The sequence below is a fragment of the Pristis pectinata genome, chromosome 15 (genome assembly GCF_009764475.1).
Source record: "Pristis pectinata isolate sPriPec2 chromosome 15, sPriPec2.1.pri, whole genome shotgun sequence".
NCBI lineage: Eukaryota > Metazoa > Chordata > Chondrichthyes > Rhinopristiformes > Pristidae > Pristis > Pristis pectinata.
In genome coordinates this window covers 36,369,013-36,393,785 of record NC_067419.1, presented here as the reverse complement: position 1 = coordinate 36,393,785, position 24,773 = coordinate 36,369,013, and the positions used below count along the sequence as shown (strand labels likewise).

General features: G+C 36.4%; 1 protein-coding gene across 1 annotated transcript in view; it reads left to right on the top strand.

The window, feature by feature from the left end:
* Window positions 1–24,469, top strand: part of LOC127578568 (myelin regulatory factor-like protein) — a 35,422-nt gene extending 10,953 nt beyond the window's left edge. Inside the window, exons 9-27 of the mRNA XM_052030716.1 lie at window positions 1,139–1,215; window positions 3,115–3,225; window positions 3,436–3,526; window positions 4,163–4,363; window positions 4,918–5,026; window positions 7,136–7,245; window positions 8,325–8,488; window positions 9,800–9,877; window positions 11,765–11,825; window positions 13,162–13,241; window positions 14,478–14,552; window positions 14,723–14,787; window positions 14,873–15,064; window positions 16,155–16,205; window positions 19,888–19,975; window positions 21,134–21,208; window positions 22,595–22,703; window positions 24,129–24,203; window positions 24,325–24,469. Coding sequence (XP_051886676.1) covers window positions 1,139–1,215; window positions 3,115–3,225; window positions 3,436–3,526; window positions 4,163–4,363; window positions 4,918–5,026; window positions 7,136–7,245; window positions 8,325–8,488; window positions 9,800–9,877; window positions 11,765–11,825; window positions 13,162–13,241; window positions 14,478–14,552; window positions 14,723–14,787; window positions 14,873–15,064; window positions 16,155–16,205; window positions 19,888–19,975; window positions 21,134–21,208; window positions 22,595–22,703; window positions 24,129–24,203; window positions 24,325–24,411 — 1,899 coding nt within the window. The 3' untranslated portion in view covers window positions 24,412–24,469. The remainder of the gene's footprint in view (window positions 1–1,138; window positions 1,216–3,114; window positions 3,226–3,435; window positions 3,527–4,162; window positions 4,364–4,917; window positions 5,027–7,135; window positions 7,246–8,324; window positions 8,489–9,799; window positions 9,878–11,764; window positions 11,826–13,161; window positions 13,242–14,477; window positions 14,553–14,722; window positions 14,788–14,872; window positions 15,065–16,154; window positions 16,206–19,887; window positions 19,976–21,133; window positions 21,209–22,594; window positions 22,704–24,128; window positions 24,204–24,324) is intronic.
* The last annotated feature ends 304 nt before the right edge of the window (window positions 24,470–24,773 follow it).

Sequence of the window (24,773 nt, the reverse complement as noted above, 5' to 3'; positions counted from 1 at the left end):
TTTCTTTTTGTAATGCCGTGTAATATATTAAAAGCAAAGTGAGGTAAAAGTGTGTTGTGGTATTAATTGGAATAGCACCTAGTTGGCCGGAAAACCTGCCAGTGTGGTATCACCAAAGTCCCGAATTAACTGAGTTTTACCGTATTGGAGTTAAAAGCAGATGGTTAGTAACAGCTAATAATTTACAGACAAGCAGTATGATCATTTTGATGTACTCGTATTTCAAACCTTCACTTCAAAGCTACTACACTTCATTTTCATAGATTAAAGGACCACTCCAACGAGGCACAGCAATCACCTAAATTCTCTCAGCACCATTTTTAATTATACTAATTGCTAAATGCAAATTATGACTGACATGTTATCACCATTAAACCAAACAAAATGCAAACAATTATAACAAGAACCACTCTAAGTGATTGCTTCTGACTTCAGTGTGTGAATGGTTGCTCCAATAAGTAATTGAAATATACAGTAGATCATGCTTTGTTACTGTATTATTAAAAGTTTTATTAATATGAGAGTATTCTTGCAGCCTCCCTTGTTGAAGGGACCATTTAATTAACTGTACTGCCCCGCTCTTACCTCGGAACCCTGGACATTTTGGCATCAAATATTTATCCAATTCCCCTTTTAAAGTTATTTTGAATGAATTCTGCTCCCACCACCTCTTTAAACAGTGCTATCTGGGTCAGAACTCTTTCTATGTTCTTACTGTGATGCCCAGAATACTTTAGCTGAGTCCTATCCAGTGTTTTGAAAAGTTATAGAAAAGCTTGTATTTTGTTAATCACATCTGTTTCCTAGTTCAAGAATTCTGTTTGCACCTCTTTGCTGCTATTGTGATCTCCAGCTAGAATTGTTAGGGTTATGAAGTATGTTCGTAGTACATACTTGTGCTTCAGTAATTCTGGTTGCAAAGTTCTTGTGTTGCTGTGTGTGGTGGAAAAGGCAGCACTGGTGACTGGGGTCCTGTGAGCTTAAAGCCAGTGCTAGAGACAGCAGGCTCATGGGTAGTCATGAGGGTAACTGAACTTGCAATCAGTGGGTTGCTAGTGGCACTAGGTAGCACCTTTTGGTATTCTTTTGTGCATGTAATGAAGTACTGTAATAATGAAAATGTTATTTTTGCTCACAGGCTGAGGCCACAAATCAGGTGATCAATATTGAGCAATCTCAATCAGACCGCAGCAAGAAACTTTTTAATCCAATAAGGTAAAACTATAATGAAGTCAATTAAAATTATGCAGTTTTAAAAATGAAGCATGCTAACTTAGAAAATTCAGCTTCACCCACTGACAAAATGTGATAAAAATAATAGGAAGGTTATCACCTTTACTGTTACTGGAGTAAGCTGGACAACGATCTCTGGTGACTATGCATGTGCAGTTAAATGTGGAAATCAGGAAGTGACTTTGTGAGTTATCCTTCACTACACTGCTACTTTGCTAACATACTCAGCTTTGAGATGCATTTAGGTATATCATTGATGCCTACTAAAATCAGCAGGAAACTGGAACAAATTTTGGAAGTGGAATGGAGTGTGCAAGCATTATGATATGAATGATTAAATGCAAATGACTGGGGATAGATTGCTTCATTTAGAAATAATTGGATATTAAAACAAAATGCCGGAACTATGTTATACATCTATAAATGGAAAGGGAAACATTTCAGTATTTTAGGGAAAAGTTCCTCATCCAAATTAATTTCAATATTTTATTTAACATGTTGGAATGTATGTCCATATCAATCTTTTCTCTATTCTCTGATGTGCATGCATCTTTCACGTGATTGTTCTCGTATCGCTTTCTATACCAAAGCTTTGTAATAGTGGTTTTGTGGTTGTCTCCAGTTTCTTTCTTCCTTCTCCAACTATGATTTCTGAACTGTACGGAAAACGCGGCAAATGCACCTGTGCGCATGCCCGTTGGTCATTTGTCCAGCAGATCAATGGTGCGAATGTGGCAGTACGCACGAGTGTGCATATATGCATGCACGCACTGGCCGGCTGATCGCTTGAAAGAGCAACAATGCCCTCTAACGAGTGCAACTTCACTTTTGGTGCGGGACTTCAAGGTCTTGCACTCTTTTAGGTCTCCGCAGACCTTTTTGATTAATATGAATCAATAAAGATGTTTATTCTATCACACTGTTGTCATTCTTGCTCCGTGCATACGTAACAAATTCTTTTTAATAGAAGCTCAGCTAAAAACTCGGGTACAAAAAAAATGCAATCTTAGGATGGCAGAATGTCAGTGAGAAACATGCACATTATTGATAGGAATAGAAATAAGTATATTGTTACGGATTAGGTTGCTATTTGGTGAATGTCCCTTTTAGACAGTACAGTAGTATGTGTGTGGCGTCATTACGACAACAGCAAGATAATGACGTGTTGACATTTTGGGTCGGTCAGAAAAGAGAGAGGAAGAGAGACACTGCCTGCTGGTCTCTGTATCGATGGATGAAAATCATTAACTGTGTCTGTCACTACAATCCATGTATGGATTTTTGGAGTAATCCAGTGGAGTCCACTTTGTCGTTAACCTGTAGAAGGAAACAGGTATTTGTATGGACAGCCACGTCTCGAATGCCTTTCGGGGTGGCAGATACTTTGGAACAAAGCAGTGGAGATCATCAGTGACGGAGGTGTCGTATGGGTTCCATCGTGGAACATTTGGATTTCGTAATTTCTCTATTCTCTCTCTACATTTTCTCTTCAGTCAACAGTGGTTTTGCAAAAGCCTTTGCTCACGTTTCACCTTATGGCTTGCTGAACTGAACTTTGAGAACTATTCCTGGACTTGGAGTTTAGGAATTTGCCACACACACACTTCGAGTTTAGTTTTTGGGGTTAATATTTAATATCTAACATTTTTACTTTTATCATTATAAGTAGTTATTAATAAAATAGTTTCTAACACATATACATGAATCGGTGTGTTTCTTTTATTACTGGTATGTAACAAAATTGAAATGTCTTGTGTCAGTAACATTAACAACCCTAGTTCTTACATTCTAGACACATTTTAGTAAACACCTGTCAATTCCCCACATTTTTACAACCTGCGTTTTGTAGTTTAAAGTGATTTTGACGCATTCATTTTACAGGGTTGATTTGCCAGGAGACCAAACAACAAAAATCACCCTAGGAAGGCTACATTTTGGTGAAACAACTGCAAACAACATGAGGAAGAAGGGAAAACCTAATCCTGATCAGAGGTAGAATGTGATCAAAATAAAATATAAATGGAGAGTGTTATTTAGATGCAGATAAACCTGTTGTATTTTCATAGTATGTTTTATTTCTATTACATTTTTTTAGTCTTTGTATATAATTTAAAATTTATTCACTCAACTCATCAAAATAGTCTGTGTATATTAATAAAAAGGGAACTGACCTTGCCATAATCAGATTTTCTCCTTTTTCAGATATTTCATGCTTGTAGTTGGTCTGCATGCTCTCAGTCAGAACCAGAGTTATTTATTAGCTGCTCATACATCAGAACGAATAATTGTGCGGGTAAATATGTCCTAACTCACCTTCATTCAAGAAAAGCCATTTAAACTATTTCATATTATTAATAAATGTGCAGCTTTAAAGAAGATAGCAGAGAGTTTGTATGTAATACAAAGCAATGACATTGGCATTCCACCTTTTTAAACATCATTTCGATTCATTCATTGCTTTGTTGGGATTATACACAAACGGTTTGCTGCGCTTAAGTAAATTACTCCATTGCTGACTGTAACAATGGGCAGATTCAACACAGCCTTAATTTGTTTAACTCCTTTTCATAGAAGGGAAGGAAATCATTACCGTGTATAATATCTTTTCTATTTCATGTATTTTTGCTTTTTATAGTGCAAGAAGTTTGCATGTAATAATAAAAATGTGCCGACTTTATAAATCAGTCAACTATGTGATGTCTGTTATGAAGGAATACAGTAAAGTCTACTTTAAAAGCACTGATTTCTCTGCAAAAACATTTGCATTTCAGGTGTTAATTTTGTTATCTGGAGATGTGTGAAATTGTCACCTTGTTTCCTTAAGTAAACACGGTTAAACAGTTCTAAATAATCTACACAACTGTAATGTATCATTAAAAACACTTGTTACAAGGACAGAGTAATCTTGGCACTGTAATTTCCTTTTCAGGCTTCAAATCCCGGTCAGTTTGATCATGACCGTGAAGTAATGTGGCAACAAGGACTTCCCCCCAACACAATTGCCTGTCACGGCCAAGTGGGAATTAACACAGATACTCCTGATGAGGCATTGGTTGTGTGCGGCAATGTAAAAGTCATGGGGACAGTCATGCATCCATCTGATAAACGAGCAAAAGAGAATATCCATGAGGTACTTACGGTACATGAAATAAAAACACAACACAGTAGGTCAGGCAGCATTTGTGGAGAAAGGACCAGAGCTAATGTTTTGGGTCAATGACCTTTAATCAAGTAAAAAATTCACAGAACTGCCTGACCTTTTGAGTATTCCCAGCATTTTCTATTTCATTATAAGTTTCCTGCATCCATAGTTTCAATTTGAGGTACGCAAAGTGATTTAGTGTTCTCATAAGTATGATTTTCAATGGATATCAGCAGAAGTTTCCTTCATCTCTACTTATGAGTTCTTCAGGGTCAGCCTTGTTTATGTTTCTTGGTAGTCTTTTGGTGGTATTTGAATTGTGCTCAAATGAACTTGCCCAAGGTGGCCTGACTAATAGCTGCTACTACACCACAGATAAACCTGTCACAGTGTGAAAGGACAGACAGCCTTAAACTCTGCTCTAGGTTCAAATGATCAGACCTCACAGCTGGATCCCCCATTTCTTCCCTGGCATAAGTAACAGACAGATTTCTACAATGCAGGAGGATTAAATGTACTGAAAGTTTTTATTTATCTTGTAGGTTGACACCACTGAACAACTAAAACGGATAACACAAATGAGGCTCGTTGAGTATGACTATAAGCCTGACTTTGCATTAAAAATGGGAGTAGATCGTACTCATGGAACTGGTAATGCAAGTCAAGTTTTCTGAACCATTCAGACACTATTCAATGAAATATGATACTTGTAAACTTTTGCAAAAATGTTAATTTGCTATAATGGTGCTACTGGTGAATATTTTTTTGGATCCCACAAGCACAGGTGAAAATGAATGTGCAGTGATGTGAAGGAGCCTTAAAGTACAAGTAGAATAGACTTGAAAATGCAATTTTGACTTTCATACAGATTCAAGAGTATTTAAATGGAATGCCTCATTTTATGTTGTGTTTATTAAACCCATTAACATTAGAACAGGAAAGAGGTGCTGAATGGCTTGGTCTTGTTGCTGTGCTACTGTATGTATGATATTCTTGTGTTGAATGATCTTTTAGCTTTTCTGCAATAGAAGTTTTGATTTTTGAATAATCTTATTTGTTTGAATATTAGTAATATTACATAATCATTCACAGCTGCATTGGTGCATCATCTTTTGCTGAACTTTTGCCTCTGCATACTTTACAACCGTTCATCAACTATTATGCTATATATCTGATATCTCAGGGTTTTACTTACTGTATGTCTGCACTTTTTTGAGTGGAATGGTAATACTTTCTCTGCTAAGTTTTATACTGTTCTTATCAACCTCGTGGAAAAAAAATCATGGGATAGCTGAAAGTCAGGTACTATTAACAAACAGCAGAGAAAGCTGTTTCTATTTTTAGTCAATCCCACATTATGTCCATACGACTTAAACAGGAGGTTCGTACTCTTTGTTACCTTGCACCACCCACCAATCTCTCTAACACATTTTATTGCAGTGCTGTGACATTCTTTGCTAAATATTCATTTTTTCACTCCTGGGTTGTCCAAAATGAAAGGATCATAAATTTAATTGATGAGTAAACTAACTAAGAAATTCTAGAGTATGTTCTTTATTCAGTTGTCAGAATATAGAACTTCCAACCACATTGAGTAGCTGAGAAAATAGTATTGGTGCATTGATGTAGAAATTAGTTCAGTGCACATGAACGGATTTTGTTCATGTTTTCTGGTATTGTTGATACTTTTAATATGCTGCCATTATATTTGTTTCAATGAAAGTTCAGTATTTGTTGCGTGTAAAGTGATGCTATCATTACACAATTTTGTCATGTACTTTGATGTTATAAAACTTGCATTCCCTTGGATGGTTCTGTCCAGCCTGCCCCAGCAGCTCACTCTGGTCGCCCCTACACCCAGTAGGCTAGAGACGTAGATTAAAAAAAACTCCATTCTTCCACAACCCCAAACGTGTAAGAGCCATTCAAGACAATTGTTTTCTTCAGTTGTTTCTCATACCAGCTGTCCTTTGCAGTGGCAGCTTGGTTTCCAAAATTGTTTCCTGATCAGCAAGGCTTTCTGTAGTTTTGGGAGCCAGCTAAGCTCTGCCTCTGGGCATGCTGGCTGGCAAAACTGTGTGAATGCCTGTTATTCACAAGTAATCAAAAATAAAAAAAACTAATGTCAATACTATAGAAAAATTGTTCAAAATATAGAAATATCAAATGGTTAAACACAACATGAAAAAATACTTAAATCTGTTTTGTTTTTAAGTGTCGGTTGTCAATTAATACAAGACGTAACTTACTAGAATCTTGCCCATCTCCCTCGGAGCCAATTCTCTCCAAAGCAATGAATAGAATCATTAAATCTGGCATGGAGTCAGATTTCCCAGTTCAACTGCTTTGTCCGAGTGACGGCAGTAAGAATCTCCCAGGAAATTCAAGATTTCCATGACAACATGAGTGATCCTTAAGAATATTGCAGTTTGTCAATCCTGCTTTCTCTTCATGAGCGTTGTGCCCTACTGATGTACTTGAACAGTTAACTTGAATGGCCAACCTACAACTTCTGGGTACTGACTATTTTACTGACCATTGCATAAACTAATTTCCTTTATGCCTGATCATCTTAAAGATATAAAGTATAAAAATTAAATAACTGAATCAATATCAGCATAACAACCTTTAATATTTTAATTGTCAGATCAAAATGTGTTTCATCTTATAAAGGTTAACAATTAATACTGTTAACATTTACACATTGCTGTTTAATGGTATACCACAAGTATCACGGGCACTTTTTTTTGTTTTATGTAGGTATGATCGCACAAGAAGTGAAAGAAATTCTGCCAGCAGCAGTGAGGGAGGTTGGGGATGTGACCTACACCAATGGTGATAAGATTGAGAATTTCCTCATGGTTGATAAAGTAATGGAATTTAGAATTTCTAATATTTGTGACTGATTTTTATATTAAATGTATTGGCCTGTGCTCCAGGCTTCATTTTACACCTCCTTTAATGTTATAAATGCTCATTTCAAATCAAGTTTCTCTTGGTGTTTAATTCATTTAAAAGCTTCTGTAAGGTCACATTGTTACCAAAATAGTTTGATCAAGCCCATAAAAGATCTTAGAAAATGATATGTGGCAAGACAGTCTAGAGCATCAGATTCCCAGTAAAATACAAGCTGATGTTCCTAGTCCAATATTTGAGCACATATTATAAAGAATAAATGAAGTTGATTTAGCGAATGCCTTTTACACCTTTAATTGTTTTTATAACTTTTTTTTAAGTATTCGTTGTGGAGGCTTTAAGTGTATGGCCAATTCTCAAATTGCAAATTATTTCTAGGTTTCAGCCCTGGCTTCATATTTATTTATGTCATGCAGCAGTTTTCCCTTGCTTTTACTTAAATGTTAAGAGCCATTTGTTATAGTGGAAGAATGGACAACTGGTGTTTGAGACATTTGGCCTTCCTAAGTTATCAGAATTGGGTTTATCATCACTGACATATGTCGTGAAATTTGTTGTTTTGTGGCAACAGTACAGCGCAAGACATAAAGACATAAAATTACTATAAGTTACAAAAGTAGTTTTTAATGGAGGTGTTCAGTCATCTCCCACCTTAACATCAAATTTGTATATCTGAACTTCCCATCAATAATCTGCTTTACTGATTTTCTCTTCTACATGGTTTCCATTCACCCTGTTAAATGTCAGATTATTTTGTGATCTTGCTGTAATGTTATCAGCTCCTAAGGTGCAGGTATTTTTCAAGTAGTAAACTTGAGCTCGATACCTGAGAAAGCACGTCTCTGGACTCAGTAAATGCTGTAAGTTTACTTCCATTATTTTGCCATTGGATGTAGCAATAGAGGGAACATCTGCTTTTGCAACAGTTTTAATTGATAGTCAGTAATTCCAATAAAGTGCTAAGATGAGAATTTTCTATATAGAAACCTGAATTTGTACTTCTGTTACCTGAAATAGTGTTTCTGTTCTGTAGGATCAAATTTTCATGGAGAATGTTGGTGCAGTGAAGGAGTTGTGCAAGTTGACTGACAATTTGGAAAAAAGAATTCAAGAATTAGAAATATGGAACAAGAATCTTGCCAAATTGAAGCAGCATGGGAGCACGAACTCCACCGTGACTGAGAAATATAGGAACAGGTGTGTATACACGTATTTTACAATTTATATCTTCTATTAACTAACTTCTTTTAGAAGCAAAACTGCACTAATGTGACACTAAATGGATAAGTTCACTGAATGAAATCAAGCAAGTCATCATTAAAGTGAAAATATGGTCACTATATCATCACTGACTAGATAATTTCTCTCAACAAGGAGGCCTGTAAGATTAAAAAAAGAAACCTTCTAATGTCAGTGTGAATATTCATCATTTGTAAAAGAAAGGAGGGCAAATGAAACAACATTTTTTAAAGAAGTAAATAAAATATTGTTTGAGTTTTTCAGCAACTAATTTCTGTTGCCCCAGTAATATCTTAATCATGTCAAAATATTGTTTCATGAAAACTTGCAACTAACTAACTAAAATCGGTTGCATTCTATATGATGATTCATTACATCATTGATCATTGTTTTACTGGCACTAATAATTTTTATAAGTACTGTCTCACGTCTGCCTCATTTTGTCTAGAAGAAAATAGTATCCGTTTTGTTGATCGGAAGCAGTGAACATTATATTTAGTTCAATATGAGATTTATAACCCCTCCATTCCTTAAAAATCATGATTTCAGCCGATGTCGTCAGGAGAACATTCCTGCAAAAACATCAGCTGTTTCCCTTCTTTGTAAGGGAATGTAGCCTTCTCTATTTACTTTTTCTCTTCTGTTTCTACGTAACGATAGCAAACTCCTGTGACCAAGAGGAGAGCTGAATGTTCTGCTGCAGACAGTTTCTTTTTGCTATATTTATTCCACCAGAAGGGAAGATACTCAAACTCTCAAATCTTGCCAGCCAGAGCATTTAACAGGTACATTTCTAGATCAGAAAATGCTGGAAATACTCAGCAGGTCAGGCGACATCTGTGGGAAGAGAACAGAGTTAATGTTAACGTCTTAGTTTGAAGAACCTCAGTCAATCTGAGAAGTTGACTCTGTTTCTCTTCCCACAGATGTGACCTGACCTGCTAAGTGTTTCCAGCATTTTCTGCTTTATATTCCCAGCATCTGCAATTTCTTTGATTTTCACGCTTCTCTATCACTTGGTAATGAAAAGTACTTTTTAGATACAACTTCCTCCCATAAATTACCACATTATTCACTGTCATTCATTCTGTTTGTATCACTGTCTCCTATTGTTTGTTATTTCTAGTTAGCCCTAAAAATTTAATTTCTAGGCCTGCCCCTGTCCCCACCCAGCTCCTCCTCCCAGTTGTGCATCAAAGAATTACCCGCACAAGTTTGTTCTTTGGCATAAAAAGAAACGTGTTTATTCAATTGATCTTTCACCTGCAGGGGACAGAGAGCCTGCTCACCTTATGGGTGTGGTCCACACACTACCCCCATTAGTACAGAATTCAGTGATAAAACAAGGTAAGACACATACAATTTTACCAATGTCCAACTGTTTTGTTGTCAATTAGGAGCCAACCCAATGTATTGCCACTCTTCCTAAGTCATCTGCATGTGTATTAGGACCATTTCCTCTGGATAGTGTCTGGTGGATTTCTTAGCATTGGATTTCTGTATTCTACACTCCACCCCCTCCACCCCACCACCCCCCCCCCCCCCCCCCGCCCCCAAAGTATATTATGTTTTTCAAACAGGACATGGGATTAACTTCATTCAGTTTACCAAGCACATCCCTGCATTTGCTTACAATATTGCCAACATTGGTGACGGATTGAGGGATTATTACACAGGCTCCAGCTCCTTGGTGTCCAGTGGCAGGACAATCCTATACTATGGCCTTTCCCACAGCCGTTTCAGTGTCTGCACCAAACTTCAGTGAGTCCCTTGCACGTAGTCCTGCACGTTGGCACATGCCAGTCTGCTGCATTTGTACCACCTTGTACTAAGACCAGCAAGTTTCAGGCAGACCAAACTGTCTTTTCACTGAGTTGCTGATCAGCAGCAGTCATTATTTGTCTCAGAAGGTATCCCTGGGAACAGCACACAAAGAACAGTTAGGCAGCTGCTGGTGAGGAACCTTAACAAACTGCACCTCTTTCCAGACCGAGGAGATGGTTTCACCTGCCTGCTGTCTCCTCAAAGGTGGACTCTGGCCATGAGTGAAGGATCTGATGGGGAAGACCTAACACACTACCAATTAAAATGGGGACTTGGTGATGATGCATTCTTCCAGACGACTTGACGGTCTGCTCAGAGAACCACCCAATAACATCCACTGTCTCCTTCTACTGCTAGATCCCGAGGATATTTCATGCACATCTATCCTGAATTAACTTGTGGTGAAAGGTGTTTTTCCATGACGGACAGGTGGGTCAGAACAGTCCATTTGAATGGAATGTTCCACAGCAATGAGGCCAGGCCCATCCTTCACAGCACAGGTAGAACCTCGGCACATAGTGGCACTTGAGGTTTTCATGCCCAGTTCTATGTATAGTTTGAAGCAGTTTAATCTTGACTGTTACTTGCCAGTTATAGGAACAGACTTAGGCCATTTGGCCCATCAGGTCTGCTCAGCCATTCAATCATAGCTGATTTTTTTCTTTTCTCAACCCCATTTACCGCCTTCTCCCCGTAACCTTTAACACCCTTACCAATCTATTGATCTGTCTTAAGTACACCCAATGACTTAGCCTCCACAGCCCTCCATGGCAACAAATTCCACAGATACTTCCACTTACAGTGAAAGTCTTACAAAGATGTGAAGAATGTGGGTATTGTACACTTGGTGTAGATGACTTCAATTTTTAATACCTCATGATGGAAAGCATTGTTATTTATCTCCTGCTGTAACTTGGGCACCTCAGAGTATGCTTGCCCATCCAGAAGCAGTTAAATATGCTGCTGTCTCGCAAATTGTAAGTTAACACTGTGTTTCTGGTTCCCTTGGCTTCTCAACACCTGTCCTCCTCGGCTCTCTCCTCCCATCATCCCAACACTCTGAACACTCTCAAAGTTCCATTGTCAGTTCATCTTGGTGAATTGCAAACTGATGCAGTTTCATTAATACTGCTTTGTGTCTGTCATAGAACAAAATAGTATCAATTTCATTATTATTATTAATATTTCCAGTGGGACTTAATTTTTTTGATATCATGACTCTGGTGCAGACTCTCATCTGGACCATTTCAGATGCTGCTTGATCTCTAATTCAAACATACATTGCACAAAGGTTTCCGACCACTTAGAAGATTTATGACTTGATCTATTAAGAGAAAACAAATAAAAACACTCTATCTGTAACTAGTGACAAGGCTGTTTAAATTGAGTTTTCTTTTTACTGTTTTGCAGCATGTTTAGTCGATCAAGCAACTTAGTACCTGCAAAGAAACCTGTTATGGCCAAACGCAAGGTACGTGGAAGTATAAGTGTTGTACGTTCTTTTTTTCTTGTGTTGAAAAGCACCGAAGATTTGTTTAGAATTGCAAAATATTTCTGTCAATATCCTGGAGTTCCCTAACTAACAGTATTGAGATAGCGTTGAGATCCTTGAAAACATAGACTTACCAATATAGGCTATGTGAGTCAAAATGTAGACTCACCAACAGCTCACTAGTATCAACTCGAAGCTAACTTGGGATAAACAGTAAATCCCAAGAAAATTCGCATCCAAGAAAGAATTTTTAAAAATCATTTTATTAAGAACTTGTTGATAATTCAAAATCAATTTTTACTGAAAAACTTGTTATTCGGTAATTTTAGATAAACAATGTAAGCTGTATACCAAAGTGAATTAATGTTTTTTTAAAAGAAGAAACAACTTTGATTCTAAAGGAAATTCAAAATATATATGCCTTGCACAGCTCTAAGACATCTCAAAACTTTTGGAGTACAGTCATTCTTGTGGCACAGGAAATGTACCAGTGATTCACATCTATGAATAGTCTTTGACTAGAAATATCAACTTTGCTTCTCTTTCCACAATTGTTGCCTGACCTGATGAGTGTCTCTAACGTATTCTGTTTTTACTCCAACAAATAGCAATGAACTAAATGTCTAAACTATCTGTTTTTTTTTGGGTGCTTGGTGAAGGAAGGTCAAAAGTTTGATTTAATCATAGATTGATGCAAGTTTGAACTTTTTACCTCTTAAGTAGCAATAGGAACTCTAACAAACAAATTCAAGCCCTATGGGCAAGGTCAAAGAATAAATTGAGCAAATTATCAAAATTATCCTTTAAAGAACACAGACTAAAATATGCTAAGGTGCAAGCACGTTAATTAGATTTTAATGATGTAAAACATTTGAATATTCCTTTGTAGAAAGCATCTGACCCTAATGTTGAAACTAGCACCTATCTGTGTTACTCCATATCAAGTGGAAGTATTTTGTTACAATTTTGACAGGATTTTCAGTTCCTCCATCGCTATTACAGAAGACTATCATGCTCTATTCAGATCATAAGATTATTTTATTGTAATATAAACCAGGATGTAATGAAGTTCCTTGTTCACATGAAGCTTACAGAGAAAACAGTATATGTGGTAATATAGCAATAAATACAGTGACTAGTACTAGACAATACAACAGTGCAAAATATAGTAGCGCAGATTGAGGTAGTTCCTTGGAATTTGTGTAGGGTTGGTATTTTGCAAGTTAGTGATAAAACTGGGTCTTATTTCAAGAAGGTGTCTGATCTCAGCAAATTAATCCAGAAGCACCAATTGTTTTTCCTTTTTGTCATTCAGGCCTACCATAAACAAGACTGCTCTCCACAAAAGGTTTTCCAAATTGCCATCATGGCTTTATTGGGTGTCATGGCCTTTTGGTAAGCATAGTTTTCACTAAAACTAATTTATAATTAGTTGCATTCTTTTTTTAAAATTTGTCATCAACTTTCTGCACTTTTAGTTTCCAGGCTCTGACCAACAGTTGTCTTCTGTTCACTAAATCTCTTATTGTGTCCCCAGTCAGGGGAAGTGCTTAAACACTCTTTCTTCCTCATTGTGATTCATCAGTGAGACTGTCAATGAAATCAAAATCAGATATGACCTTAAAGAGCATCTCCTGTTCTTTGACAATGGGTGTGGACAAATACTTGGCTGGCATGATTTTAATTGTACAACATTTTGCTTTTGTTTGTTTGTTTTTTCAAATGCATTTTTAATTTATCCCTTTACTCTATCCCCACCTGCTAACACTTCACCCCAAATCATTGAAGTTTTCTGTCAAGGGCTGGACTTTAATTCTCAGCAATGTCTAATTCCATTTTTATTTTATCCTGGCTACCACAGAGAGAAACTATTTAAATTCCACACTGATATTCAAACCTTTATGGCAAAAATGTGAAATATCCCTACTATGGAGAGCAGTTAATAAAAGTACATAAATCAAGGAATCTTTATTTTGTTACATGTGCTGCCCCACTTCATAATGGGAAGAGCATGTTTATTGTTTTTGTTATTAACAGGGTGCAGAAATTCTGGCTGTCATTTTTTGCTTTTCGTTATCACAACTGGATTTGATGAACTCTGCTGCTGAATTTTTACTGTAATTTCCATGGTTATATCCTGAGTTAAAAGAACACTTTGCATTCTTGTTTCTTGCCAAGCACAACTATTACTATAACAATATCTCAAAATTAGTGTTATTTGTACATGTAATATAAATGAGTAATGGGTATATTTTATGATGTAATCCACCAAGTTTGTGATTTTACCACATGTACGTAAAAACATAATGAAGTTTGAGATCCATCCACCTCAGTTAAACAGCAAAGTGAATGGCAGTAAGGATCTCTTACAAAGTGTGTCTTAGTTTGTTTTTGCAAGCAGACACATTTAAACGAAGACTTAATTTATTAGTATATAACAAATTTGGGATTGGTTATTAACCCCAGAATAGCAAGATTTCTAATTAGAACGTTTAGTTACTGAATAAACAAAGTTAGTTGAAACTTACTTTTTATCCAAATTGATTCCTTCTAAATAAAAACAGTGGCTTTTGTATACTGTATTTGTCAAGGTTTCTGTATGTGACAAATAACATTTTTTTTGTGTTACAGTATTATTTTGATATTGGCACTTTATGTGCTAACTTTGACTGAGGAGAAAAATGATATCAATGATCTCAATAGCAGGTAAATACCTTCCCTATAAATTTCTGCTCTTGATGGTACCTTAAACTCCTCTGATGCCATATATTGCTGTTTCTAATGGAATGAAAGGATACTTTTGTTTATTCCACACTTGCTTTGAAGAAGCTCGATCACTGAAAGATATTTTTATAACTGTAGTTTTCCTGTTTCAGCTATAATTCAGAAGTACTGAGCACGACTGGACAAACTACCGTTGCTCTGCATACAACTTTGTCAGGTAAATAATTTTACTGAATGCCTTTAAAATGTTACATACACAAATGTCATTGTGACAAGCCAATTTTATTCATTTTATTCTTTAGCAGAGAATGCAAGTTCATTTTATACAACATCAAAAACTGAAACTTCCTGGCCTGAAGTAACTTTCTGTGGTATCTTACCTTGTGTCACTGTGCATTGTTGTACGGATCAGTCTCAAATTAAAGGTATTCCTTTCCATCACAAAAAGAAGAGAATCCCTAAGGATCATATCATGCAAAACCTTTCAGAGCCAGGTAAGTTTTATTACACTCTAATGGTTTTAAAAGAAAGGAAGATTTTGTATTACAGAAATATTTATGCTGTTTTCTCTGCCCAGTAAGCTAATAACTAGCTAGGTATTTGTATTTCATTGCACATAGTTTTTAAAAAAAAAATTGCACGGTAGCGTAGCAGTTAGTGTAACGCTATTACAACTCCAGTGACCTGGGTTTTATTCCCGCTGCTGTCTAGAAAGAGTTTGTACATTCTCCCTGTGACTGCGTGGGTTTCCTCCCATATTCCAAAGACATATGGGTTTGGAAGTTGTGGGCATGCTATGTTGGCGCCGGAAACATGGCGACACTTGTGGGCTGCCCCCCAGCACGTTCTACACAAAAGACTAATTTCACTGTGTGTTTCGATGTATATGTGATGAATAAATTTTCCAAGTGCAATCTATAACAAAATTGCTGGTGCAGAATAAAAGTTCCTTCATTCTTGTTATTAGGGATGGATGGAAGTCATGATATTGCACATGATATGGGTGGAAGTCACTTACACCAGTTAATAAATATACAATGCAATATCATGACTTCCACCATAACACATTTTAAAATGTGCTAACGTTACACAATAAAGTGAGTTGGAAAGATGGTATAAATTGGAAGTTCCACACCTTGTCTTTGCAACTATGGACCCTACTTGAATCCAGTAGTTTGCCCCCTCCAGTCCTTTGGCACCAACTCCTCAAACTCCCTCCTGTCCTGTTGAGAGGGAAGCAATAGTGGACTTTTCTGCAGAGCAAGAATTATTTGTACATTGGTATATTCTATGCACTTCCATGCCATTTACCTGATGTATGAATACATTCTTCATTTCAATTGTCTGCTTTGTTTGACTGATCTCATCCTTTAGATTTTGATCCTTTTTTTCACCTTCTGGTGGCCATTAAATTTGTAGGTGTTTGAAGCTGATTTAGAGAAGTACTTTTTACTTTTCTCTCGGGACAAGTCCTACTTATAACTTCAATTTTTATTACATAAATTTCACTAAATAGGAAACATGCTTGAAATGGGAATGTCATGAAAATATTTTAGAAGTAACAGTACTAATTTTATCTTTCAGGAACAGGGACAAATCAATTTGCAAATAAAAAGGAAATGAAACCGGGTGATTGTAAGTGAAAACTTCAGCCTTATTCTGTATATTCAACTGCAAACTGTATTGATATCTAAAAAGAGTGATAAAAGTTCAATGTGATATTAAAGTAAAATTTAAAAGGTATAGACTAGCGTATATTTTAGGCAATTTTTTTTTTAGTAGTTGTGCTTTTCAGTATAGAAGAATGTTGGGTTTATTTTCCAGTTACTGAGGTTAGGTAATTAACATACAATGAATCATCTGTGGAATATATACAGTATTACCAAGACTCATGAGTGCCTGAAGGAAACCAACCACCTTAAGATCTTCAATAATACAGATTGCCATTAACAATCTGCAAATGAACAGTGAGCAAACAACAATGTTTATATATCAAAACTCTCATTTGCAGCTTTCATTATTTGTATTGACAGGGTGCAGAGAGAAGAAAAAGAGGCTTTCACGTTTTCATAGAATCATAGAACAGTACAGCACAATACAGGCCCTTCGGCCCACAATGTTGTGCCGACCTTTAAACCTCACCTAAGGCTATCTAACCCCTTCCCTCCACATATCCCTCTATTTTAAATTCCTCCATATGCTTATCCAGCAATCTCTTGAATTGACCAAATGTACCTGCCTCACCACCACCATCCCAGGCCAGCGCATTCCATGCCGCAACCACTCTCTGGGTAAAAAATCTTCCTCTGATATCTCCCTTGAACTTCCCACCCATTACTTTAAAGCCATACCCTCTTGTATTGAGCATTGGTGCCTGGGGAAAGAGGCGCTGGCTGTCTACTCTATCTATTCCTCTTAATATTTTGTATACCTCTATCATGTCTCCCCTCATCCTCCTCCTCTCCAAAGAGTGAAGCCCTAGCTCCCTTAGTCTCTCCTCATAATGCATACTGTTTTATGAAGTAAATATAGATAATTCGGTAAACAATTTAAAAAGAATTCAAATCAAGTTGAAATATAACTAGGTTAACCTTGGATCAGAGCCTTGTGTTGGTTTACGTGCTGTTGTTTGTGTGACGTAGACTGTTTTATGGCATATGTCTGAAGTGCATGCTCCTTCAGCAGAAAGATGCAGGCAATGATCCATGTTTTCTGGAACTGATGTTTCAGAGGAGGAAGGTTGCAGCATGAGACTAATTGCTGACAGACAGTTTAATAGGATAGAATCTGATGGAATCTTCCTGAAAGAGAGAATTTGTGGATATGGATTTATGTATTTGGTATAGGTGATGTAGATAAAGAAGGCATACAGAGCAGATAGGATTGAATGCAAGGGACAGTGAAGCAACTGTTTTACCCTGTATTATACAGTGCAGATGATAAAATGGGTGAGTGGTCAATGTGGAGTATTCTACAGCAAGGGCGCTGAATGGGTTCTGTCAATGTGATTCCAGTCCCAAATGGAATTGGTTTATTATTGTCATATATACAGCAAAAAACTTGTCTTGCACACCGTTCATACAGATCAGTTCATTACCAAGTGCATTAACATAGTACAAGGTAAAACAATACAGAATGCAGAGTAAAGTGTCACAGCTACAGAGAGAGCAGTGCAGGTAGAAAATGAGGTGCAAGATCATAACGAGGTAGATTGTGAGGTTATTGTGGTCTGATGTTTTTCCAGTTTAAGATAACTTAGAAGAAATACACAAAGCATTAAGATGGGTTTCTCATGGGAGGCCTCATTGACACACAATTATTTCAAGGAATTATGTTCTAGATTAAAGGGAATGATCTCTGAAATCCACTCAGTATCAGATGGGGATATGCATGTTAGGATTGTCATAATAGAGGATGTTGGTGACAAGGTCAATGGGTTATTCAAAAAATATTCTGTACAAGAATAACTGCAGTGCTAGGAAGTGAAAGTAAGGTGAGTATGAAAGCACAAATCTACCTTATGGCATAGCAGCTGATATATGGCAACTTGACTGCATTACCTGGGAAGGATTAAAGTGTTAAATAGCCAGCGCCTAACATTTTTGGAAAAGCAATTAATTGTAAAAGTAAGAGAAGTATAGTTTTGTTGACAGGTGGTGCTGTAGGAGAAATCAGGGTTTCAATTACGATCAACTAATGGAAATAGAATGATTAGAATTAATGGTCAGCAAAGAAAGACTAAGTGAGGATTTGGCTGCAGCCTTCCTTAAACTGTGCAGCAAAGGAATGTGGTTATAAGAGGATATTTAATTTTCACATGAACATGGAGACACTGGATATCTCAAATCATGAAGGAAATGACTTTCTAGAATATAAATGGAAAATTTATCTTGGACAGTATCCAGAAACACAAAAGTAGGACATGCTGCATTTAGTAGTAGGTAGTGAACCAGAAATAGTTAACAACTTGACAGTAATGGAACCTCTTGGAAACAGTAACCATGAGATAATTGAATTAGCAATCACCTTTGATAAGGAGAAGGGAAGGTCACAATCAAGGGTTTTAAATTTAACTTGGGCAGATTTACAGCTGAGAGATGAATTGACAAACTCTGCTGAGTTGCTAATGCCTAAACCTTATGACAAGCAGTGGGAGGCATTCAAATGCATACTTAGTATAAAAGCCAAAAGCTCCCTTTGTAACAAAAAGGTAAGTGGACCCTCAAACAAAAAGTAAAGGTTTATAAAATAGCCAAGAGAAAATAGGAATCTTCCAAACTGGGAGCTATAAAAGAGACACAAAGTACTAAATACTAAGACGAGAAGAAACAAAAGCTTGCAAGAGTTGTCAAAGGTAACAATTTAAAACCTTTTAATAAATGCATTAAAAGGAGTAGTCAGGAGTAATGTAGATTGACTGAAGACAACTGATGCTATGAAATGTGAAGTTATAAACAATTGTCCATTTAAGTAGGCAGATTGCCCTTGATTTATTTAGCAGATACGACTTAACTACATTCACTCAGTATTTAAGTGGCAGTCTAAATTAAATCTTAAAGTAGTAGTACTAGAAGCCCTTAACAGTTCAGGAACAATTGTGGGATGAAAACAGTTCGTTTCAGCTCAAAAATACTCCCAAAACTCTGTTATCTCTCCACAGCTGTTGTGTGAGTAGATGTGCATTTTTAATCTTTTCTTTAGGATTTCCAGCGTCCAAATTATTTCGTTTTAAAATTATGTCTGAAATGTACTTTAACCAACAAATGTTGGGTAAGAGTGTTAAAACAAAGCTACCGATCTAATACAAAGTGAAGAATACATATGCGATCATGGCACCAATGAGGTTGATACATTGATGCAGTGGTTATACTATCAAGCCTTAAAAATGCATTTTTATTACACCTAATTAAGAAAAAATATCTCGCTGAGGTTGAAATAAATATGATGGGGCCAAGAGCTTACTTTCCCTACAGACAGTAAGGTCAATGATGGAACAATCACACAGAGGTACTGAGCAGGACAGGTTTGAAGGGCTCAGTGATCTATTCTTAACTTTAAAAAAAAATCAGTGTCATTCTTTAATTGTAATATTGTACCCAGGCAAATTTCTGTTGGTATTTACCCCAAAGGTTTATATTAACCCTGTGTTCAGAAGTTCAGGCATGATTCAATGATTGCTGCACATGTATGTCTGTGAAATAATATTGGTAGTTTGTTGGTATCTCCTTCTACTGGAAATGATAAGTTTGAATTGACATGAAATTATTTGCTGATTTTTGAACTTTCAATAATTTTGAATTGTTTTTAATACTAATAGGGTTCGATACATCTATTAGATCAATACAGGTTATGGAAAGCCAACAACTTATTGACCAGCGTTACTGTGCAAAAGGAGTTAACTGTGGGTTAGTTACTTTAAACCTTTACTCAAATGTACTTTCACAAAAAGCAGTATTATCAGTGTCTTAATTTGTGTTTCTTTTTAATATTTTACCATAGTCTTTCCTAACTCCCAGATTCAGGTTAGAAAACTGTAAAGGAATGCTTAATAGGGTTTACCTTCATTCCTGACAGCTCTATGATAAGATGTAGAGTGCAGGTCATTTGAATTATAAAGTTCCTGTAATTTCCTCTTGCATTTATCCTTTTGTTTTCTTCATTTTACAGTTTTGTGGAAGGCTTTTTCCCCCCTCCTGTTTATTTTCTTTGGATTTCCAGCATATTTGCTTTTTATTTGTGCAACAATATGGAAGATTGGTAGTTTGAATGATAGGGATATTATTGTTCAAGACTTGTTAATGAGTTTGTTAGATTAATTCTTGGTGTAGATTGTCATTCTTGGGTTGGCAGTAACGGTTGTCAATCTGATTAAATGACAAGTGAGGAACACCATTTGAAGGAAGAAAGAGTTGCATTTCTACAACGTAATTAAGAGAGGAGCAGTTTTCATTTGTGAGCAAATATTTATGAAAGCCTGTGTAATTGAGACTTGGATGATAATGTTAGTAGATAATCCCTGGTTTCTGTGTTGCTGAGACTCCGCTGATTTGTGGAATGGAAATGGTCAGAGATACTTAATGCAGCTTGTATCTCAGAATGAGGTCGTGAAGATCTATTGTTATGAAGTTAAGTTTTAAGGCAATCTTTTGCTGTATGTTTTGCATGTGATTGTGCACTTCTGTGTGGAAGCTTCGGCCTAGAAATTGGAATGTGTAACATGTGCTGTTTAAGTCATGCATATGGCATGTTTAGCACTCATGCCCAGGGATGAATTTCTGAGTGTTGATCTCCCAGTTATTTTTTTTTTACAATTAAAATTCCCAGAATCACAGAATTGTTACAACACGAGACCATTTGGCCATCTTTTTGTAGGACAGTATGTACCTCACTACGCAGTCTGTCGGTCCCATTTCTACTAACTCAATGTTATTGTTCCTGTACCAACACAATAACCGATATTTATCCAAAGAATACAAAGTTCAGTAGCTTTTTTGTGCTTTGAATTATTACTGAGGGATGTTTTTCCAAAATTAAAGTGTTGCTTTACTTCATTTATTTTCCAGAAATGGTAACTATAGCTACATAATCCCAATCAACAAATATACTCCTGTAAATATGAGGATTACTTTAGAAATAAAGTGAGTATATTTTTACACCTTTTCTTCTCTCAGTAAACTGAACTTTAATAGGTATGCAGGCACCAAAAAATCAGCATGAAACGTTAAGTTTTTCTTTCTCCACTGAAGCTGCCTGACCTGTTGAATATTTTCATTATTTTGTATTTTTATTATACATGTTCTACATTGTAAATGACTAGATTTTTTGATGTATTCTAAGGAAAGGTCATCAGCCTGGTACATTAGCTGTCTCTCTTCTTGGATGGTGTCTACTGGATATTTCAGCATTCCTGTATTTGCTCTTGTAATGTTGTTATAATCCTGGAAAAATGTAAATTGTGGGTAAATCTTAGAATGAGTTTACTTGTAAGCTGACTGTTCATACTACAGTGTCATCATTAATTTAAGAAAATCCATTCTCCTTCTGTATGTCTCCTATCCACTGTCATTTAGTTATCATACCCTTAACTTCATCTTTTCATTATGTTTCAAAATGTTTGAAGAAAAAAGTTGTTAAAAATAATTTGCACCGGTCATATTTGTATTATTTGAAATCCACGATTTTAAGTCACAAATGGAAGTTAATCTTTAAGCATCCTGAACCTAACCCAACACCAAATCCTGTCCAATTAAATTTGTACAATCCCAGTCGAGACCATTGAGGCACCCCTAAAGGGATGACAGGGTATAAATAAATTTCAAAATTTCATCAGTGGCACTCTGGGTTAACTTTATTTGTAGGTGGGGGAAGTTTTGTGGCAATTGCCTGGTGGCAGATCTGACCATGAAGGTGTCAGGTGCCTAAGGTAAGGTCACTTTTTTAAGCACTCTTTGTGTATCAAGAGCATCAGGAGTATTGCCCCAGGATTCACAAGGCTCTTTCTTCCCATTCCTGGCTTGCTTTTTAATGTAAGGACAGAAGCTCTACTTTCTTTTTAATAGTTTGAAAGTGGAAGAAAGAATGCTTTGCCATGTGCTGAATTGCTACTGATATTTCTACCACTGTGACATTCACTCCATGCAGTTTCTCAAATGTGGTCTTGGACTTGTGTTTCTCAGTAATTAAGATGCTTCCATGGTTACTGTGCCAGATAAGTACAGACCACCATTTTTGTTTGCTTTAAGGCATGAAAATACTTGAAGAATTAAAAACTCAACAAAATTTCCTCTGAAAGAGCCAGATATTCATAGGCAAAGAAGAGCCACTGTTTGTCTCATGGATGCTATTTATGCTCTGATATAAATTTTAATCTTTATACTTTGTCCTTGGCAATTTCAATTAAAGTATAACATTATATTTTTGAACAGAATTTCTGTTACATTAATCACTCCATTTCAGTTGGAATTATTTCCTCAACCTTGTTTGCTATTTTACAATAAAATATTAATCAGTTATTTTTTTTATAGCACTACAGCACCCATGCTTGTTTACAAATGTACAATGCACCTTGGAAGAACTTGTGTGGATTCTGTAAGGATTGTAACTAACAGAGATGCTTCACAAGAAATGTCACAGGTAAATTGCCATTTTGATGCCCAGTACCATTACCTTGCGGAGTACATGTTTAAATTTCAGAACTATTTGGGCTTAGACAATGAACTTTCCAATATTGATGACTGATAATACTGTTCAGGGAAAATTTGAATTCCATTTATACAGTAGTAGGTTATGAAGGTGTGCAACCACCCACCATCAGTGAGAGACCTGCACAGGACACCACCCAACCTGTTATGTTTACACTTAGCACAAGGATTTCTTCAAGTGACAACCTCCTCAATGAAATCAGCTCTGAACTGATCAGCAAGGCCCTGCAAAGTGCAGGACCCCTGGTCATAAATGGCATTGGATGAATCACCTAAAGAGACCTCAGCCACAAGTGCTTTAATAATAAAAACAGAACATTTTGGATCCTCTCAGCAAGGTCAGGCGTCACCTGTGGAAAGGGGAATGAAATTAATCTTCAAATTTAAAGACCTTTTGTCAGAGGAATGTTACAGAGAAGGTCGGGGAGGGATGGAGAGGACAAAATAAATATCTCTGAGATGGGGGAAGAAGCTACAAATGAGTTATTGTGTTAATGGACTGATGGAGTTGGGGTGAGAGAGAGAATCTGAACAAGAAGACAAAAGCAATGAAATGAGGCCAATTACAGAGTGGAAAATGGAACATAAGAGTTACAAAACACAGAGCAGTAAGATATGGCTGTGCTAATGGAGAGAGAACATCTGAGCCAATTATCACAGATGGACAGGTCAGTTCTGATAGAAATAGAAGGTGAGTTTCCTGAAATTGTAGAATTCAATATTAGTTGTCAAAGTCCTGCAACAGGTCAGGTTGCATTTGTGAAAAGAGAAACTTAGTTCAAAGACCTTTCAGTGGACCTGGAGAAGTGAGAAAACAAGTTCCTACCTTGAAGGGAACTTGTGAACTATTTTTATGACAATTTGATTGCTTCATTGTCATCATTCCAGACATTAACTTTTTATTCCAGATATACCTACTTGAATTTAAATTTCCCAGCTGCCATTGTGGGATTCAAACTCATCTTACCAAATCAGTCGTCCAAGTCTCTGGGTTTTAACCCTGTGATTCAACCACCATGTTACCACATACATAGTACGAGGCCCAGACCTCATTCCCAGTAGCACAACACTGGTCCTCGAGGAATGTATCTTAAATCCAAAATGTGCTTCTGATTCATCATCACTTTAGTAGCACAAAGGGACAGCTGTTTGGTAGATCAGCCCAATTTTGGAAGCAATGTTCATCTGAAAATTTATTTACATACAAACCTTGCAAACAAATATCTAGAAATAACATGATATACTGATTGTAGCAGTTAGTAAATTACCTTGCAAAGTATTGAGGAAATTATGCAATTTGTTTGGATTAAGAATATACAGTGAACCTGTCACATTGAATTTATAAATTTCTCTGCAGGGTTATCAGCATTTCTGGATTTTGCCTGTAGCACATCTACGTGAGTGCAGATACCACTTCCGTGTGGCAGCACCAGTAAGTCCATTTACAACTAACATACAATGCACAATCGTCATATTCTATACCACAGCATAAAAAAATTCTGCATCTGAGATAGTTTTACCTGTTTAATTATTAAATATTCTTCATCTTTCAGGATCTGGCAGATTGTGGAACAAATCAGAATTTTGCTGGGATATACTTTACAGATTATTATTTTTATTTTTATCGACAATGTAACTAATTCAGTACAACCAAGACCGCTTGTGCATTGAACTTCAACATTGAGACTTCTATGGTGCTGTTTCATACCCGTTGTAGCTTCATCAATACATGCGAGCATTAATCCACCAGTTTAATTCTTTGAAATATAATGTGCTCTTGTTACATGCCAGTTTATGACTACTGTCATCTCTAGTTATCTGAGGTACAATACTAACATAAAATTAGAATAGAATTTGCAAAACAGCATATTATTCCTAAGACCACAATGTGTTTTAAATGAATTGTTAAGAGCAACCATAATTGTAAATGTATTTGTTTTTTTATTATTTCTACAAGGTTTATAGATTAATGATAAAATTGAATTGCCTTGACTGACTCAGG